Raw genomic sequence first — 21,579 nt, forward strand, 5'->3', positions numbered from 1 at the left:
TAGAATGAGATCATTAAAAAATCTAGAGACAACAGATGCTGGAGAGGATGTGAAGAAATAGGAACACTTTTACACTGTTGGTGGGAGTGTAAATTAGTTCAACCATTGTGGAAGACAGTGTGGCGATTCCTCAAGGACCTAGAAATAGAAATTCCATTTGACCCAGCAATCCCATTACTGGGTATATATCCAAAGGATTATAAATTGTTCTACTATAAGGACACATGCACGCGAATGTTCATTGCAGCACCTGTTTACAATAGCAAAGACCTGGAACCAACCCAAATGCCCATTGATGATAGACTGGACAGGGAAAATGTGGCACATATACACCATGGAATATTATGCAGCCATCAAAAATGATGAGCTTGTGTCCTTTTTAGAGACATGGATGAACCTGGAAACCATCATTCTCAGCAAACTGACACAAGAGCAGAAAATCAAACACCGCATGTTCTCACTCATAGGTGGGTGTTGAACAATGAGAACACATGGACACAGGGAGGGGAGCATTACATACTGGGGTCTGTTGAGGGGAAGTGGGGGAGGTACAGCAGGGAGTGGGGAGTTGGGGAGAGATAGCATGGGTAGAAATGCCAGATATAGGTGAAGGGGAGGAAGGCAGCAAATCACACTGCCATGTGTGTACCTATGCAACAATCTTGCATGTTCTTCACATGTACCCCAAAACCTAAAACGCAATATAAAGAAAAAAAAAGACCTGGAAAAAAAAATAATAATGCCCTTTAGAAAGTACTTTCTTGTAGAATTTTCTGAATTCCAAGAAAAGTACTATGATTTTAAGTCTCAGCACTGTGACATTAATACTAAATATACTCCAAATATATTTATGCATGAAAATAATCTAATATTTTCTAGTATCTAGCATAGTTCTTGTAAAAATCTATTGAGAACAGTAATTTTTTGGAATATTTATAAAAGTACATTAATGATTTAGAGTAAAATAAAATAAATTTGCACAGAAGTTTATCATTTAAATTGGAAAATGCAGAATTAAAATGAAATGACACTCATCTGTGAATACCATCACAAGATAAAATAATTATATGGTGTTATGACCAATCTCTATATTTGTGAATTACATTTTCTACCTATAAAATTAACTTCTTTCATTATTATAGAGCTAGTTTATGCTTACTTGTCCACATAACAGTTCTGTAAGGAAATACGGTTTTGTAACTTCTCATTTTAAACATGAGGAAACTGAAGCTTAAAGTTTAATTATTTATGCTTGGATTTACAGCTATGTAAGTAACAGAGTCAAGAGTACATTAGAGAGATCCTGTCTTTCTGAACAGAGCAGCTCTCCATTGTTTCACATGTATGCCTGGAGAAAATTTCATAGATGTAGAAAACAGGTTCCAGCAGCTAAGAGAGTCACAAGCACATTTGCTACATGTTCTTTATTTTAATGTCTGCCACATGCTTCCTCAGTCTTGTATTGTTTCACTTTGCAGAGCTCTGAAGGCCAGAGCATACATGGATAATTCAGAACGATTCTTAGCTTTCATTTCAGTTTTAATCCATGACCCTAACTCCTACGTTGTGCTTCACCTCATTTTATGCCAGTACTATAGCCAAGGTTAATTTGCTTCAAAGGAAACTGTTTAAATGTATCATTGAAATGCAATGTATGTTAAAAATTATTACATAAAGTTTTTCAAATACAGAATAGTTCAGTGTCACATTATGATTGTATAATTTGCTAGAACAATTACCGATATAGGGGTTTTCACTGCCTGTATTTAAGAATTTACTTGAGTACAAAATGTAAAAGTACAATTTTTAAAAATAACTTCCAGAAAGTAACTAATACAATGCAATGAATGTGAGGTACATTTACTGGTGATTAACACATTAGTAATACTTTTGAGATTACATTTTTAAAGGGGTCTTCTTCCTTCTACAGAATGTGTATTTATGGTGGCAGCTTTAATGCTGTTTCCTACTGTGCAGTTCAATAGAGTATGTTTTTAGGTGGCTGGTTGAGGGTTTTTTTCCGTTATGTATGTCGATGGAGATAAGTGTTTTAATTACTTTTTTAATGTCTGTGCTTTTGTATTTTTTCTCCTCTCTTCCCTTTTATTTCCTGCTGTTGAGATTACTGCCTCATCTCCACAGCAGGTGGCTGTTGCAAATTTGTTTTCTTTGTAAGCCTGGTAGATTTATTTTGTAATATAACTGTTCCTTTTTAGTATTTTATTATTAATGATTTCTTTACTTTGGCATATAGTATATTTACACAGTCCTAAACAGTAATTTCCTAACACTATCTAAGAACTCCCATCATTAAGAAAAAATATCTTTGCCAGAGGCGTATTGTTTGAGTTTTTTGCTTACCCCTACTTCACAATGTGGGGATTAAAATTTAAGGAAATTGTTTTATTAAAAAAAACAAATGAGAAAAGGAAACAGAGAAATAGAGGGAGGGAAATAAAGAAATGGAGAAGAGAAAAGGTTCAAGAGATAAAGCATATTTTAATAAACACTACCATAAAGCAGAGGAATGAGGATAATTTTATGGCTGAAATATGAAATTATATTAACATATCTTTTCTAGTAATGTTTTAACTAGATCACATGCATGCATTAAAGTATAACTTCAATTATTGCAATAACTTCTACTCATTATAAGCAAATTGGAATATTATAAAATAATAATGAAGAAAAAAAACCTTATTTTTTGTCCAAAGTGTTTGTTGTTCTGGTTGTGTCATAATGTCCTAAAAATAGAAGAAAAGATGCAATAGATACTAAGTATAGACATGATTTTTTATGAAAGTACAATATACTCAAGGGTATTTTATCCATGTCTGTAAAGAATATTTTATTAAACAAAATATTCTCTCTATATTTTTTCCAAATGTATAAGGAAAGTAAAAAGTTCGAGACCAAAATTAATGGTGAACCCATATTCTCATTTTGTTTATATAAATCACTGGATATTTATTGCAGATAAAAAATCCTCTGTAAGAACTTCAGCCACTCAGATTCAATTCATTTCATATGTGTACTTGTACTTCTTAATACATTGCTTTGTTATAGAAAATTTGTTCAAATCCTTTCTCACCTGTAGATACTCTAAACTGGAGTCTGATAGTATGTTATAATATGAAGTTATATGAAGTAATTACATTGCTATAATAGAATTTGTGTGTTTTCTACATGAAGTATAAAAGCTAATTAAAATACTTTATAACTTCATAGAAATTCTTTGGTTATTTTATTATCTTTTCTAGTGCTTTTTAACTTTTACTGTTTTATACATTAATTATAAAGAGAAGTTCAGCATGTATCAGATTTTCAAAATTTGTATAAGAATACTCAATACTCCACTTGGTTCTGGACTTATTGTTATGTGCTTCTGTGTAGAAAATCTTGCATAATGGGAAAAATTACGATTTGAAATGGTGACTCCATTCATAATATCTTTTAAAGTCTTCTTGTTATTCTGTAACCAATTGTATGATGCACACAATTAATGCGTATGGTCACATTTAGAGAAAGAGCATAGACAGCAGTTATATGAAACAGATGTTTAATGAGGATTTCAAAAATCAATGAAATGGATACTATTGTGATGGCGATCTAATTTCATATGTGTTATATTGAATCACTCCATTTTTTTCTGAATTCAGTCTGAACACTCAGTACTAAACGTATTTACAGTGACTCGTCAAGGAGAAGGGGAGTTTTACTGAGAAAAGAACTACAACAGGCCATCATTGATCTATCCTTTCTCATCAATATATAGATCCTAGAATGATAACCCATATGGCACTACTGTCCCTTAGAAGTGAGACATAAATCCTTTGAGGATCTTTAAGTGACAGATGAAACACTTTATAATTCATTGTGGAACTGTGACATGCTTAGTTAGGCCCTTGAAAGGAACATTTTACTTCCATATTGTAATCTCAACCGCCAGGGCTTGAATCAGGAATAGTTTGTCTTCTCTAATACATATATAAACACACATATATATAGACACATATATTTATGATTTTCTACCTACTTCTACACATCCTGTATACAGCCACCCAAATGGCTTCTCATGATTAATTGTAATACCTTCTTTATTTGAAGGTGTTTACTATGAATCTCTTTATCATGTAAGCCTTTCTCCCTCATAGTTTTTATATTTTACCCAAGGCAGTAATAATGACTTCTATTTCAATGTTATTTTAGATTTACAATAGTGCTTTATGTGTACTTTTCTACCTAATTTTCAGAAGAACCCTGTATAGTAAGCAGGGTTGTCTGCATTGAAAAATCAAGGAATTTGAGAGCCACAAGATGAAGCAACTTTACTCAAATAAAGTTAGAAAATGGAAATAATGAGATCAGAACCCAGTTCTTTAGATTCCTAGTCAGTGCTGTCTGAGACATGATTTTGTTCTTAATGGTCCAATTTGAATGACACTTTCTACAGGAGTGGACTTTATCTTGCTATTAATATTTTCCTTGTTTTGATGCAGATGTGACTCAAGTTCGTAGTCTATAGAATGAATGAAGTTAGAATAATACTCTTATATGGCTGCAGCCTTTCATTTTAGCCAAAGATGCTAAGTTTCATGGACTGTGATACTACCTATCTAACACCACTTAAATGCGTAACAGTATTAACTGTGTATATCATGGATTAGATGATCATTTAACTTATATCTACTCAAAAGTATCATTTCATTAAATCAAACAAAGGCTTTAAGGGAGCATTTATTTCACATCTATGCAAAGAATATACCTGTTTTTTGTTTCAATTCTCCCAGTAATCCTATGATGAGGCTGTTGTTGCCCAGAAAGAGTAATTTATTTGGCCAAGGTCATAATTAGCTAGTAAGTGCTAGAACTAGAATTTTAATGGAGGAAGTCTGACTTCAGAGTTTTTAATCTTATCCAGTATACTGTTTACAAATAATTGTAGAAATAAGTCAGTTAGCCTTAATATTTTATAAGATTTAATAAACAAAAACAAGGACAAAAGTTGTTACATAGGTTTTCTTTTACTAAGAGGGGGTTGTTAGCCTCGTTTATTTCATAAATACATGTTTAATCTGTGTATTTTAATACTATTAATGCAGCACCATTTCCCAAGCCAGGGTTAGAAAATAAGGACTGAGATAATATAACATGTGAGATCTCAGATACAGAAGTACTTTGGAAGATAAAAATGTTACATTTGCCATCAGCTACATTTTGCTGTTCTTATCCAGAAAACTTGAGAGTAGTAACATAATTAGTATTGTTTTGTCTCCTAAAGTCTTATTGAAAAAGCACCTGTGTGAAATAATAAGAATTGATGTTCCTATAGAGTTCAGTATACTAGACATTGTCCATTTCTTTTTGCTTTTNTTTTTTGAGACAGAATCTCACTCTGTCACCCAGGCTGGAGTACAGTGGTGTGATCTCAGCTCACTGCAACCTCCACCTACCAGGTGCAGTGATTCTCGTGCCTCAGCCTCTCAATTAGCTGCGATTACAGATGTGAGCTACCACGCCTGGCTAATTTTTGTATTTTTAGTAGAGATGGGGTTTCGCCATATCGGCCAGGCCAATCTCGAATTTCTGACCTCAAGTGATCCACCTACCTTGGCCTCCCAAAATGCTGGGATTACAGACGTGAGCCGCTGTGCCTGGCCAGCATTGCCCATTTCTGTGAGTCACGGTCTTTGGCCAGGGACCTGAGGCAGTTTCTCAGTGGTCTGTGCTATCTTCTTCACTCCTGGGATTTGTGAGGCTATATCCAAAGATGGCTGTCTTTCCCATGATGGCTTATCTGTCATTCAAGTGAATGCTTTCAAGAACTAGAAGCAGTCACACAAATGCTTGCATCATTCAGTTAACACTAAACAAGTGGCTTGGTGAAGTAACACAAGCAAATATTATAGAAACTGAGTAATTCTTACACATGCCCTACCATAGCTATGGAAGCAAAGCCTTAAAAGCTTTTTTTTCTCCTTTATTACTTACTAGATTTTAATATGTAACAGAATATCTAATATCTTGTTCATGTTAACCTAAGTTGTGCAAAACTTTATATGAGCACAAGGAAAGAATTTACTATATATCCTGCTGTTATTTATTCTGTAGTTGTTCCAGAGGGAGGTACTTTGGAAACAAAGCAAGGATACATGTTTCAAACAATATCAAATAGTGAAAAGTAACCAACATATACCCAAGAGGAATTCATTTAAGAAAGAAAACATTTCAGAAAGGAATTGTACCGGAGAAAATAATCACAAAACAAAACTGTCGACAAGAGAAGCAGCCAGTCCTTTCTTTGTCACTAGATTGGAACCTGGCTGTAGACACATCCTCTGAGGTATGCATATCTGCAGCCTTGTAGAGAAACTTAATACGTATATGTTGAATGATTACTTTAGATATGACTGGTTATGTAGCATCACATTATAACCTGGCCTAATTATAACCTTACACATGATAAAGGCAGCCATTTTTAACTCATAACATAGACTCTACAACCAATGTCCATGTTAGAAATTGGCACTGCTACTTACATGTTCTGTGATCTTTCAACAAAGTTGTTTAATCCCTATATGCCTCAATTTCCTCATATTTAAAATATGGATAATAATATTAGTTGTCTCACACAGTTATTTTGATAATAAAATGAGCTATAATAGATAATAGTCACCTGTTTGCTAGGCATTTAGAGTAATATTTGTAGTCAATCAATGTTAAATTAAATTTTCTGTAACATAAGCAGCCTCCTTCCTTCCTTCCTTCCTTCCTTCCTTCCTTCCTTCCTTCCTTCCTTCCTTCCTTCTGTGCTTCCTTCCCTCCTTGCGTCCTTCCATCCTTCGTCCCTCCCTCCATTCCTTCTTTTTCAGAGAACTTGAAAATCGCTATTTAAAAAAATAATTCTTAAGGAGGTGTTCCTTTGTATAAATACATGCTAAAACACCAAAAATTTCAATAACTATTCTAAAGAAACAAAGCAACTATCTGGCCTTCTTGAAAGACAAAGACTATGTGTATCTACCACGCTGAACTGTTTTGTTTGTCAAATCCTTGTCAATTCATCTTTATTCATAAACTCCGTTTTTCACACTGAAAGGTGAATTACAAAGTCATTTCAGTGTTATTTTGAAGTCACCCTGGTATAGACATGTACTTTATTTATTAATATGCCACCTACTCTCCAAGAAGTCTTCCTTTGATAGATGAGTATTTGCAAGTTTCATTATCTTTCATATTTCACTTAAGTTTGCCTCATTTTTCTTTCTTTGTAGAACTTTATTTACATTTGCTCAGGTTTAATACTTTAAGTTTTTATTCCTTCCTTGCCATGCAATATGAAGTATGAAACAATTGATAAATTATAGAATAAACCTATCTTAATATTAATAGCTAATGTTTATTGCATATTCACTGTGTGCCAGGTTTCAATTATATATATAATTTATTTGTATACATATAATATTTTTAATTTTTTTATAATTTTATACTATTTTTAATATTCTAAAAAATCTCACATCCATGAGAAAAGGATAATTATTATCTCTGTTTTTAGAAATGAAGTAGTGGAAAATCAGATCAGAATAAGAAACTCAATTTCAGGGTTTTCCAGGAAAACATAATTAGTTGGATGGACAGATAGATAGATAGAGATGACTTATTTTAAGGAACTGGACTATTTAATTTTGGGAGCTGGTAAGTCCAATTTCTGTAGGGCAGGACAGGAGACTGGAACTCTCAAGTAGGAACTGATCGTGCAGGCTTAAGACAGGATTTCTTCTTCCTCAGGGAAACCACAATTTTCTTCTTAAGACCTTTTGATTAATTGATTGGATAGGGCCCACCCACATTATTGAGGCAATCTCTTTAAAGTCAGTTAGTTGTAGATACTAATCACATCTACAAAAAGCTTTCCCAGAAAACACCTATCTTAGTGTTAGATTGAATATTATAGCCTAGCTGAGTTGACATCTAAACCTAATGTTTACAGGAACTTATGTAAGATCACAGAACTGGTAACTGAGAGAGGAAAGACTCATACCCAAGTCTGTCTAGTGACAAACTCTCTGCTTCTTATCATCCCACAGCATTATGGTTAGCATAAACTATCAAAATATCCACAGGGAAACCTTCAGATACACTGTCCTTGGCCAGAAGGGATGACCCTTCACCCAGGTAAGAGGGCTCCATGGACCTTGAGGCTCTGTGTGTGACCTGGGGTGTGGTTAAGTAACCTGAAGAGAAAAGCTAATCACGATGATCTTATCTCAAAAATTTCCTCTTCTTAAGCCAGCTTCCATAAGGCAAAACATCCAACCCTTGCCCTCTTGAATAATTACAGGGAGAACCTGAGGTAGTAAATGTTAAATTCATTGTAGTGATAAATGCAGAGTGGCATGAAAGCTCAGGAAACTCAGTTGTCCTCCTCTGTGTCTTGATCCAAAGGAAAGAATGAAATTTAAAGCACTTTTCTTGTGAAATAATCCTCATAGGACAGAAAATGTCATCTCTGTGGGTCCAATAGTGTGCTGAGAAAGGGTACCTTGCACGTCTTTAGATAACAGTTATTTTAACAGTGGTTATAGAAAATAACTACACATGTAAATCTTCCTCTCTGCCTTAACCACGGCAAAAGCTCAGATTAGGAATTTGTTTTTGTTTTTGTTTAAAAAAAAAAGTTTTAGAACTTATCACCAGTATCTGGGGAACTTATCCACCATTTACATTCTCTGTGGCTTATTTTTTATCTACCTTAAAATTTTTTGCTTATCATGTCACCTTGAACTTGCACAGCACTTCAGTTGTTTTTCTTGTTTGCTTGTAGTTTTTTTTTTTTTTTTTTAACATGAAAATGAAATGATATAGAGCATATGCTATCTCTGTAGTGTAGTAAGATCAGAAGGCAGACTTAGGTCCTTATTTAAATCTTAGTATGTAACATATGTATATGTTGGTTTTAATAGTCAAGTGTAGCCCAAACATCAGTCATCTTTTAATAGGTTTCAGGAGAAGTTGTTTTGTCATTAGAGAGCCTTCATGAACATATTTGGCTATTTTTACTAACCCCATCCCTCCAACCTGGGTTTTCTAAAAGAATTACATAAACAGTCACACATTTATATAATCATTTCTATGTTACCAGTATACCTTTTTATATCATCAAAGGAAGAAACAGTCTTATCCCCATTTCCTTTACAGAGAAGCTGAGGCAAAGGCAGGTGAGGTGGCTCCCCTAACCATCCTGCTACATAATGGAAATCATTTTGAAAGCAAAAGTTCTTTTAAAACAATTTTTGAGCAAATGTTCTGGAAAAGGAGATTCAGGGGATGCTGAACGGGGAAGAAAAAATTTTGGTTTGATTTGAAGAGAAGGTGGTGGTTTATTGCTGATTACACACAACCCACAAAAACCTTCAGCTTTCAGATCAGATATGGCACCCACCTTATCTCATGTGACAAAAGTCATCCTTGGGCCATGCTTATTACTCTGTATCTACCAGCAAATACCATTGCCCTTCATTTCATTGTAAAATGAACTCCTGCCTAGAATGACCTATTGGTAGAATAAGTGTTAGTAATAAAATAAAACTGCATATTTTCCCCTGTATTTATGTTATTATATGAATTATTTCTCTGTTTGCCTTGGATGGGGTGACTGACTATAATATTTGTTTCATTTGCACTTTGAAAAAATTTTAGCCTGCTACTCATATTCTTTTCAAAGTTTTGGTAAGAATTTTCTAATTTATAGTTGATATATGCACAATGTAGAAAATTTGGAAAATAAGGAAATAATAAAAATTGGAATATCCTTAATACCACCACCAGCAATGATCTCTGTTAAGATTACATAGCTTATATTAATACATTCATTTTTACAAAATCTGAATTATACTATACAGAGTTTTGAATCCTGCAAGTTCGTTTAAGACTGTGTTTTGATTACAATCTTATACTGTATTCCTCAAATATTCATTTTAAGGACTGTATTTTGTTCCATTGTCTTTTTCTTCTATATAGTAAAACTAATTTCTTCATTCACCTGGCATTCTGGTATTCTCTCACCTTATTTTCTTCTTTCTGCATTAATCATTTTTTTGCATTAAACCTTTATTTATATGTGTTAGTGTTTTCTTAAGATAGTTTAAAACTATTGTCTAGATATAGAACACCAATGTATATTTCTACCAAAAGACTATGACAAGTTTTATGCCTCCCTTGCTGTGTAGTTTAATTTTCTTAAATATTTTTCTTCTTATAGGGAAGTTATAATCTTATTTTCTTTTAATTTGCAGTTTAATTACTTAATGGAGGTAATATTTTAGTGCTTATAAGTGATTTATATTTTTTCTTCTCCCAATTTTTATTACTCTTTGCTTATGTTTCCATTGAAAACCTAATATGTTCCTTATTGATTTTGAGAACGTTTTATACAGTAAAGACATTTAATTATTAGAATATTTTCCTGGTTAAAAATTTTCATTTGAATTCATTTATATATTTTGCAATTTAGCAGTGGCTGAATTATTGTGGTAAAATACATTGTATTTTCCTTTGTTTTTCTTCCATTAAAAAAGAAATGATTTTACTTATTCAGGAATTAGATAAATATGTACCCATTTTTAGGTTTTTTTAAATTTAGTACTTTAATGTAGCTGAAACTGACTTATTTATGACATGAAGAATGAATATATCTTGATTTTTCCCTATAATATTATATATATTTATGTGTGTATATACATATGTTTCTGTATATTTGTAGGTATATATTAATGTGTGATTTATGATGTGTAATTGATTATATATTAAAGATATACAAGATATACTCTGAGACCTGGTACATTTTATATTGATTTGCTTACAGATTTTTTCCTCTAATAACCACATTATTTCAAAGATTAGTCTTCTTTTTTGTTTCAATATCTAGTAGGAAAAGCCTCTCCTTTTAGTAATGATATTTTATAAATTTGATTGATTAGGTTTGCCAGAACCCAATAAGGATGCCATCTTCCAAGGCCTGACGCAGGACCAGGGGTTTTACACATCCAAAGACTTTTTGCCACTTGTAGCCAAAGGCAGTAAAGCAGGTATAACATATTGTGTTTTATGATTAATATTGAATATCCTATTTTATGTATTATAAATTTATATCAAAATCAAGCTCAGCAGGACATTGTTCAGATCTGATACCCATCCTTGCTTAATACCCCAATGTAAAGTTAAAAAAACCAAAAAGGCGAGATATAACAGTTTGCCAGATTGTCTGTTTGTTCATTCTTCCAATAAAGCATCATGACAAGGAATTTCACTGTATTATGTACAGGTCTCAACTACATCATGAAAACTTGCTTCAAGGTAAGCAAGCCCTTAACAAACATTGGAGGATGTTTTTCAAAGAAATGGCAGTATCTTCACTTTGGGAATTATTTTAAAATAGGATGAATCATCACATATCTTACATGATTTGTATCTACACAGGCAGGAAGATTGACTGTCTTTTCTTAAACAGTAATTTTATGAAGTTAAAGTAAAATATTTTGATAGATACCCTATCACTTTATACACCCCAAGAAGAACCACCTGAAGTGAAGGCTGTATCTTGCTTTGATTTGACCAGAGTCATTGTCTTAGGGGAAAGTTCTAATATTTTCTCCAAAGCTAGAAAATCTAAATCCCTCAAACATTTATTTTTAAAGAGCTCTGAGCCACAGGTATCCTTACACTAATTACATGTGGAAATGATACAAACTTTTATTTTTCTCCCAGAATTTAAAATAGTAAGAAACTTTCTATATTAAATTATTCTTCAGAAGTTTACAGCTAAAGATGTGTACCCTCTCCACCTTCTTCCTACTAGTAGAGCTGGATGTTTATATGCCTGCATCCTTTCTGAGGAAGGTCATAGTGCACCTAGCATAGATTTGAAAATTATAGTGTCCCAAATAGAAAATCTTCCAAGCAAAATGATTACACTTATTGAAATTGTAGGTTTATTCTATTCTTGGTACCATTTTAAAAATTATAGTAATTTATCTTAAGAACAGTTTTATTTAATCTGATTATACAGTGTGACCTAACACAGAGAGAATACCTGTACTTGCATTTTACTTTTTTACAAGGATCTTCATATGGACACCAAATCATCATAGAGATGACCCTGAGAAATGGATGCTTAGAAAGCCATAGTTCTTTTTCTTCCCAGTTTTACAAATGAAGTCAGAGGAAAGTAGTAAAAGGGAAAAGGTTTATTTGAACTATTCCAAGAAAATAGTTCTCAGAAATTCTTCAGTTACATTAAGGACATTTATTCAGCATGTTAATATTCAAAGTTAGCAAAATATATAACAGAGCTATTTGTTAGAAATTATATAAGGCAATATATTAAAATGTATTTTAATGAAATATTGCAAACTATTAACACAGATCATAAGAATCACTATTCTGTTCTAACAAAAAGAAACTTAATTATGCCAAACTAACGATACATATCACGATTCTGACAGAGAGTTTTAATTGATTGATTCCAGTCTGTTCTGACCTAAACTCCTCAAAATGTGTTGTAGCAATCCTAGAAGGAAAAAAGAAGCTAAAGGTACTCACTATGAAATTACATATATGAGCATATTTTTTAAATGGGAATAAAACTGTCTTTCAATGAAGCAGAATAATTTGATAGTGACACTTCATCCTGGAAAACTGCAAGATGCAATTTTACACTGCTTTGAGTACAAGTATCTTTTGAGCTGTCATGCAGAAATGGTTTCTCTACTTGAAAATGGGGTTTTCCTTTCATCATTCAGGAATGTGCGCCTGTCACTCTCCATTGCCATCGATACGGGGAGCCGTGATTGTACTCGGAGCTGGAGACACTGCCTTTGACTGTGCAACATCTGCGCTACGTTGTGGAGCTCGCCGTGTGTTCATCGTCTTCAGAAAAGGCTTTGTTAATATAAGAGCTGTCCCTGAGGAGGTAAAATGGAACCATCAGAAAATACGGAGTTGTACTCCAACAGATTTTAGGAGATGGAACTGTTAATGTTTAAATCACTAGAATGTTCTTGAAATTGTCAGATTCAAGTTTAAAAATTTCTAGGCTCCACTTGATTGGTTTTTTTCTAATTCAGACTTTCTAAGTAAAAGAAAATTTGTAATACTGATTTGGATAAAATGAGAAATTTAATCTTTGTTAATACGCAAGTGCTTCTTGTTAGCGTTAATATGTTTAAAATGTGTTCTATTTAACTAGTAACAATAGAAAGTGCTAAATCTTCCATATACTGAATAGTAGGTACTCTTCACAAAATGTATGCATATTAGAAGAATGGGGTAATAAGACACATTCGGGATTTTCCATAAGCCAATTTACAAGCTGCATCCAAAGATGTATACCTTCATCATGCTTTCAGTCAGTTCACTATTTATGAAGCAAATACAAAGAAAAGGGTGCCACATATATTTTTAAAGAGTTCTAGTATAAGCACTACTCAAAATTAACAGTTAGTTAACACACTAAAAATAACATGTGTAAAATCATTTCATTCTTGCCAGGGACTGGTGACTAGTCTTGGGTGAGGTATCATCAGCTATTTACATGTACTACAGACTTCTCAAATTTTAATAGTATTAGAAAAAGATAATATCTAGATGAGTATTAGTTCTGAGAACAAGAACCAAATGTATTTATAAAAAGATAAATTACTCATTTTACTCAAATCAGTTTAATGAATTGACTTGCTTTGGAATGCCTGAACATGTTTGGAGTCTCTATACTAGGCAAGAATTATAGCTATAGTCAATGGGTAATTTGTCATATGTAGATTACTCACATTGCAAATTAATCTTACCAAAACATCAGGGTCACCATTGGTTTATGACTGAGTTTCAGTTGTCGTGTTCATTCCCTGGACTTTTCTCCATCCAATCTACCCTTTTTAGATGTTTTTCTAAAATCCAAGGTGTTCTTATGATCATAGGAGTTTTTTTCTAGAATGTAATCTTAGGCATTAGTTAGTGTAATCATGTTTGTTTTACACGTAAAAAGAAACAGCCGTAGTGGCCTTAAGTGAAGGACGGGAGTTAAAAGAGGACAGGAGCTAACTCTATTGATCTCTATATTTTTGTGCATAGCAGAGGACCTGGCACATAATTTGTACTTGAGAAACAGGTTTTGAACTAAATATTTTAAATTTTAAGTCTTATTTTTCTGATTCCAATGTCAGAAATGTTTTCATGACCAAAGGTGATTTCTTTAGGGTTGGAAGATGACCCTGATTTGCAATATAAATTAACTTCACATTTTATATCATAGTCATCTTTCATTTGCAAGGGTCACTGGAAATGAATGGTGGCTATTTCTTCTGTCTTAGGTAGAACTAAGACACAAACAAACTAAGACCACATAATTAAGAGGGTAGCGGCAATGAATTCATTCATTCATTCATTCATTCATTCAATAAGCCTACATTTATTGAGCATTATTATGTACCAGGCATTGTTCTGGGCAATTTATATACAACAGTCGGCAGACCAGATAGAATTTCGTGCCCTCATGGAATTTGTACCTAATGGGGGAAGATACCCAATAATTAAATTATAACATAAATAGTATATTGAAAAGAAATTAGAGCTGTGGAGAAAAATTAATATAGGAGTATAATGAGTGTGTGAGAGAGGAGAAGAATGGTAGAAGAGAAGGCATGATTTGCCATTTTAAACAGGGTGGCCCTGGAAGACCTCTCTGAGTAGATGATTTTTGAACAAAGAGATGAAGAAATTGAGGGAAAGTAGGCATCCAGCAGATGAACATTCCAGGCCAAGCTAAATGCCTTCATCCTTTATTGAGGAAGCCTTTTGGACTTATGGAATAGAAAAAAGCACCAATATGATCAGAATAGCATAAGAGAGGACAGAATGTGACAGATAGATGAAGTGTTGTAGGCATTCATGAGACCTTTAGCTTTTACTCTTATTGAAAGAGAAAAATCTCTGGACTGCCTTGAACAGAGAAGTGCGAAGTTCCGATTTAAATTTTCAAATGGCTACTCTGCTGATAATTGACTATAGTGGAGTGGGGTCAGAAGCAGAGAGGCTAGTCAGGGGCTAAGTAAAAGAGTGAACTATTAGTTAATATGAGTAGATTACAAGAAACAAAGGATCAGAGTAGAGGCATTGCACCTTAGAAGGCCAGAGCTCAGTTGCCTGAACCTTGATTAGCAAAGTTTTAAGAAGCAACAGATCTTTGAGATAATAGGTAACTTGCCTGCAGTAGAGCTTAGTAGAACTCAAGTGGACCTGGTCTTAATTAAAACTAGAAGAACAAATGTTTAAATGTTTGATTTTTTTCTATTATTAACTTACAGTTAACCAAAATTTTATATGATGCTAAAACTACTTGACCTTGATCTTCATGAGAAAAAGGGCCATGATCATCTCTCTGGGTCACTTTTACCTTCGCCCTGTTTAGCACATTGGGTGCTACCTATAAATGATTCAACAAATAATTGTGGAATGAATGTTTGCTCAAGGGAATCAGCACCCAAGGCTTTTTAGCATTACAGGAACTAATACCTTCCAAGTTAGATAAATGTTATAGCATTAGGCCTTTGAAAGTTAATCTCATAATTTTAGGAAAATTTTCTCAGATTCAGTAATAAATAAGTAGTGAATTATCAGATTATGCAAAGTTTTCAGGATTGGTTCACTTACCAGAGCCAATACCATGTAAGGATTGAGAACTTTTGGCATTCATAGAGGTTTCATTGTTAATCCTTTATGACCGTTGCTTGGTTTTGTATACATCAAAAGAGGAACCAAAATATTGTAGTGCTAACACACATGGGAAGGTCAGGAGAGTAGAGGTCCAATATGCATCTACTTCAAGATACAGGTTTTGAAAGGTTTTGTCTAGGACATATTTTTTAGCCAATATAAAGAGCTTAATATTTGACCTAATTTTTGGGGTACTTGTCTCTTTCTCCTACGTCGTCTCCCCTGGTACAAACTTCAAACATATTTGGTTTCTTTAGAGTCAGTGAAGATTGAGGAACAGGGACATTTAGAGTTTTCCTCAAATATGTGTGTTGTTTAATGGTCATGGACTCTTGGGTGTAATTTAGGAAGAACTTGGTTTGTCAGTTAGTAAAATACCTCATCATTAGTCATGTCAGCATGTATATGTTAAATGGTACAGTCTAATTCTTGTTCTTTGAGTGAGGAAAATATAAAACAAAATAAAGTTTTCTTATTCTTTAGTGGCAAATACGCATTTTGACAGATGCCAGTTGCATTTAACATGGTGTATTAGTCTATCTTCATACTGCTATAAAGAACTGCCTGAGACTTGTTAATTTGTAAAGGAAAGAGGTTTAATTGACTCACAGTTCAGCATTGTTGGGGAGACCTCAGGAAACTTACAATCATGGTGGAAAGCAAGTCACCTTCTTCACAAGGTGGCAGGAAGGAGAACTGCTGAGCAAAAAGGGAAGAGCCCCTTATATACAATTGTCAGATCTGTGAGAACTTATTTGCCATCATGAGAACATCATGGGGGAACTGCCCCCATGATTCTCTCTTGACAGGTAGGGATTATAGGGATTACAATTCAAGGTGAGAATTGAGTGGGGACTCAAAGCCCAACTATATCCCATGTAATTGTTTGAGACTATATATAATATGTGGTTAGTATCCAAGAACTATATGAGTAGACCCAGGAATGTTTTAATCCGCAAAAGTAGGAGACATCATCCAATAGACTCTGTAGTGACAAGCACATCTCATTTCTCTAATGCAGAGGTTTTCAAACTTAAGGGTGCATTAAGTCATCTATAGGGCTTGTTAAACACAGATTGCTGGATCCTGCCCCAGAGTTTCTGTTCAGTAAGTCTAGGGTGGCCATGAGAATTTGCATTTTAACAAGTTTCCTGGTTATGCTGAGGTTGCTGGTCCACTGCTCTGATGTATCATCAACGTGCTTTCCAGCTGTCTAATTAGAGTCATGAACGGTGTGCTGTGTGCAGGCACTTTCCATCTTGGCTAAGAAGCATTAATGCTAAGGGATATAGGTTTGATGAAATGAAGATATGCGGGCATCATCAGCATATTGATGTAATTCTAATTCCAAATGTCTTTCCAGCTCCCTTGTGGCCTCACACACATGCTAAATAGGATGCTACTGACAAACTAGCACTTCTCAGCCATAGGTCCTTAGGGAAACCAGCCAATCACTCGACACTATCCTCTAAGAAGATGGGGGAAAATCTGTTAATAATTCCCTCCAGTACTTTCTGCAAGCTTAAATAGGTGAGATTAAATTTCACAGGATAACAGAATCCCCCAAAATGCTGGTATTAAAAACTGTTGACAGATCAGATAGAACTGCAAGAATGCTTTAGGCAGTTGGGAATCCCTAAAAGAAGGCATGAAGGTCAGGACTCAACAGATCTGCTTGAGTTGATAAATTTAAAGGAGAAGATTAGGGAAGACCTTATAGTTCTTATTAATTATTACTGAAAAACGTATGGTTTCAAAATTACCTTTAATAGCACAATCTTGCATGCAAAGTATATTTCAAGAATCTGTTCTTCACACATTGAATTTTCCAATAACAGTGAAATACGATTGATGTTTAATTCTGCTACATTTTTATGGGATCTCCATGCTACTCCCTGGGACCCCTTGGCTTCCATTTATTTGTTTGTCAAGATACTAACTGATTTAACTTGGATATGTCAGTTTTTAGGTATTTTAACTATTGAGAGGGTTAACTGTTTTGATAATTAATGAATTTTATTATTTTAATGAGAAAAATAATGATACTAGATTACCTAGTTTGTTTGTCAAAATTTTCTTCATCTGGTACTATAACTTTGAAATAGCACATCATGTAAAAGAATGTACCTTTTAACTGAATTTTTCCATCACCACACAGCATACTCCATAACAGATCATTTTTGTGACATGACCTATAGGCCTCCTCTCAGATGTTTTTAATGTCAAATGACCGTGTTAAAGCTATGTCTGTAGATAGTTTGTCATCTATGTCTTGTGGCTAAACATGCATTTTCTACAAGTAACTGATGCTTTCTAGTTTTAATTATGAGAAATACGAACCTGGGACTATTTTTAGAAAATAGCCACCATAAGCTGACAAATTTAATTGTATTCAGTAAGGGTTATGCTTGCAGCAGCTCTTCAAAATTTGACACCTGCACATCATTTGAGTTGGTGTTCTTCATGGAAAGTAATCAGAGACATGTTGACATGATTGGCTATCTGAAGGTAGCTGAAAACAAACTCAGACAAAATCTCCCCTAGGCACAAAAAGCTAATTAATAGTAGTTAGGGGCTCCCCTGGTACTAAGATATTAAGTACACCTTTAAGACTTTATGATGACAGGGGGATGACACATTCCAAGGATCTGTATGTGTTTATCTTTTTGAAAGTTGTGAAAATTCAGTGTAGTATGAGAAGTCATAAAGGAATTATAGTGGGAGCGCTTCGTTCTTGATTTACATGCCAGTCTGAGTAGGCCCATCTATAAAATTAGTGTTGTAATTATATGCTTCTCAAAGTTTTTTCCATTCCTTATTTTTTATTTTTAACATTCAGAGAAATATATATGAATGATGTGGAATCTGGACAGGAAGACTCTATTTCTTCGCAGAATGACAACTCTATACTGAACATTTCAGCAATATGTATAAATATTACACTTAAAACAAATTGCAATTAATGTATCCCCAGCCAATTGGTGAGGTAAAATCTATGATATCCAAGACATGAGCATAAAGAAACTGACAGGTGAAATTGTTCAGAATTTTACAGTACATGTGATAATTCAGATGGCGAGTGGAAGAAAAAGAAGACTGCAAATAGGCCAGCAGCCAACAAAAGCTTGTGCCCATTTGAGATTATATATTTTAAAAGCATAACTATTTACAAAATTCTGAGGGAGGTTGTTGGCTTATGTTGACCAGGAATATCTGTGGAGCTGAAAATTATATGCTTAAAAAAAATCTTTACTAATCTTCTTTCACATACATTATAGCTATTTATATAGATACATATATATAGTTATATTCCCATAGTTATATTCCCACAGATTCATTACAAGTGAACCTTTTCACGTGATGTGTCACTGTCAGGCCTTATTTAATAATGACAAATTGTTATTACTCAACTATTTTTTTCATTTTAATAGTTTTTAATGAAAGTTGTGTATAAGATTACTTTATTCCTGCACCATCTCTATCATTTCTTCCTTATGTTTGTCCTTTTCCCTTCCCACTTGGTAAGATTTGGCTTCAAGGATCTTCTGTGGGTTTTGTTCACTCCTAGCCTGGTAATAACCACCTTGCTAGGGCAATGCCCACACTAATAGTTGCCCAATTAGCCCAGTCTTTTTCTGCTGCACCTGTTCAATGTAGATGACATAATTCCTCCTATAACCTTGGACTACTTTGCCAATTTGCTGAACTTTTTAGTGTCCTGACACAACCTGAACTTCATCATCCTTTCAGATGGGCATGGATCAAACATTGTACTTCTATCTCAGCTCTTTGGAAAGAGAGGAAGACATAATCGTCCTGTGAACACGGGAAGGTGCATTGAAATATCTTTTTTTTTCGTTATTGCATTTTAGGTTTTGGGGTACATGTGAAGAACATGCAATATTGTTGCATAGGTACACACATGGCAGTGTGATTTGCTGCCTTCCTCCCCATCACCTATGTCTGGTTCTTGCTTGCAGTCAAAAGTCATGAAGGAGTTGAACTCCTCTTTGGCCACTGCCTGGCAGTAGCTGAAAGTGGGAAGAGATCCGTATGCTCTACTTCATTCATTTTTAGATGAACATTAGAAGCCCCTTTCCATTTTAAAATACTCACCTCAGGTTTTCATATCTTCTTTTCTTGTCCTATAAATGAAACTTATCAAAAATAATTTGTATAATTTATTAAATACACATTAGTCAATGTATTTGGTATTTGAAAGACAAAAATAAATGAAAAATACACATGAATTAATATAAAAATAAAGAATTGTCATTTTTTAAAAAAGAGATTTTTAAAAAGATTTTAAACACATGAACTCACCCTTCAAGATCTGCTCCAAATTTCATTTTCTCTTGAAGGCTTCCTTATTTCCATGACAGATTAATTTCTCTTCCCTGTGGGCTTTCATGGCTATGTATGCTTCCTGCTATTATAGAACTTATAACATAGGGTACTTATTACTTTATACTTATTTCACAAACTGAAATACAAGCTTCTTTATTGGATTGATGCATTCAACTTGGTTATGTCAATCCAATGTTAAAAGTAGTCTGAAAAAAGTAAATTATTCCTAATTTTCAGTCTCTTAAAAGACAACGGAGAGCTAAGAAAATAAATAAATAAAAAGTCAGGCGCAGTGGCTCACACCTGTAATCCCAGAACTTTGGGAGGCCGAGGAGGACAGATCATGAGGTCAAGAGATCAAGACCATCCTGCCCAACATGGTGAAATCCTGTCTCCACTAAAAATACAAAAAAGTAGTTGGGGGTAGTGGTGCGTGCTTATAATCCCAGCTACTCGGGAGCCTGAGGCAGGAGCATCCCTCGAATAGGGAGTCAAAGAAAAAAAAAAGAAAAAGAAAATATAAGCAAGTAATATATAAAAAGTAAAAATTAATAAAAATTACTAGAATTAGAGAGCATTAGCAGGTGGCGGAAAACAGAGGATCCTGGTTTGTAAAGAATTTGTACATAGAGACATTTTAAGATTAAAGGAGGAACTACAAAGGCACCTAGTTACACAGAATGTAATTTATTCTGTGAGATATTCCAACAGCTGCCAGGAAGGCTTGACTCCAACAAAAGCTAACATGAAGAGTAAGTAATAAGAGCTAGTCGGGTTTAAGAAAATGTCATCAATCATAAATGAATAGAGTTGAAAAATACTCTTTTCTTGTTAAAAGAGATGTATTTGATGATAGTTGTGCCAAGGCATTTTTAAGCCTCTAAATTATTCCTTACATTGCATATCTGGGTTTTGCAGCACAACAGTGACACAATAAAATTAGTAAGGACTCAGTTAAGGATGACTATATTTATCCAATGTGTAGTACAACTTTCATTTGGAGAAATGCTTCTTTATGTTCAAGGTTCTTCAACTTTAAAAAACTTACAATGAAAACATTCTATTTATGAATGAAGCCTATAATACCATACCAGGTACTAAAAGAAGGAATGTTAATTTGTGGTCTCAGCAAACTTTTTTTGCCTAATTAAAAGAATAATTGCAGAATTTGCTAGTACAGTCCAGAGATTAACATATAAAAATTGTTCTGCATTTCACCACTCACCATAAATATGTATGTCAAAAATGCCTAAATATTTAAAAACTGTTTAGTAAATTAAAGAATATCAGATCAAGTGTGAATGGACAGAGTTTGATGCCTCATCTTTTGTCCTCGTCATGTCTTTGGTAACCAAGATAACTAGAACATTGGATTGTGAAATTCAGTTCATATGTGTTAGAAATATCACTCCGTATCAAACTTTAGTAATAATTTCAAGGATACAATTGAAAACAAACTGTCAG

The 21,579-nt window shown here is 33.8% G+C and overlaps 1 protein-coding gene across 2 annotated transcripts in view; it reads left to right on the forward strand.

Annotated features, from left to right (window-relative positions):
• The window catches only part of DPYD (dihydropyrimidine dehydrogenase), a 758,429-nt gene that overhangs the window by 254,517 nt on the left and 482,333 nt on the right, over window positions 1-21,579 (forward strand). For both annotated transcript variants that reach the window (XM_017503801.2, XM_017503800.2), the window contains exons 7-8: window positions 10,980-11,087; window positions 12,801-12,970. In XM_017503801.2, the coding sequence (XP_017359290.1) occupies window positions 10,980-11,087; window positions 12,801-12,970 (278 nt within the window). The remainder of the gene's footprint in view (window positions 1-10,979; window positions 11,088-12,800; window positions 12,971-21,579) is intronic.

Source organism: Cebus imitator, unplaced genomic scaffold (assembly GCF_001604975.1).
Source record: "Cebus imitator isolate Cc_AM_T3 unplaced genomic scaffold, Cebus_imitator-1.0 Scaffold315, whole genome shotgun sequence".
NCBI classification, from domain to species: domain Eukaryota; kingdom Metazoa; phylum Chordata; class Mammalia; order Primates; family Cebidae; genus Cebus; species Cebus imitator.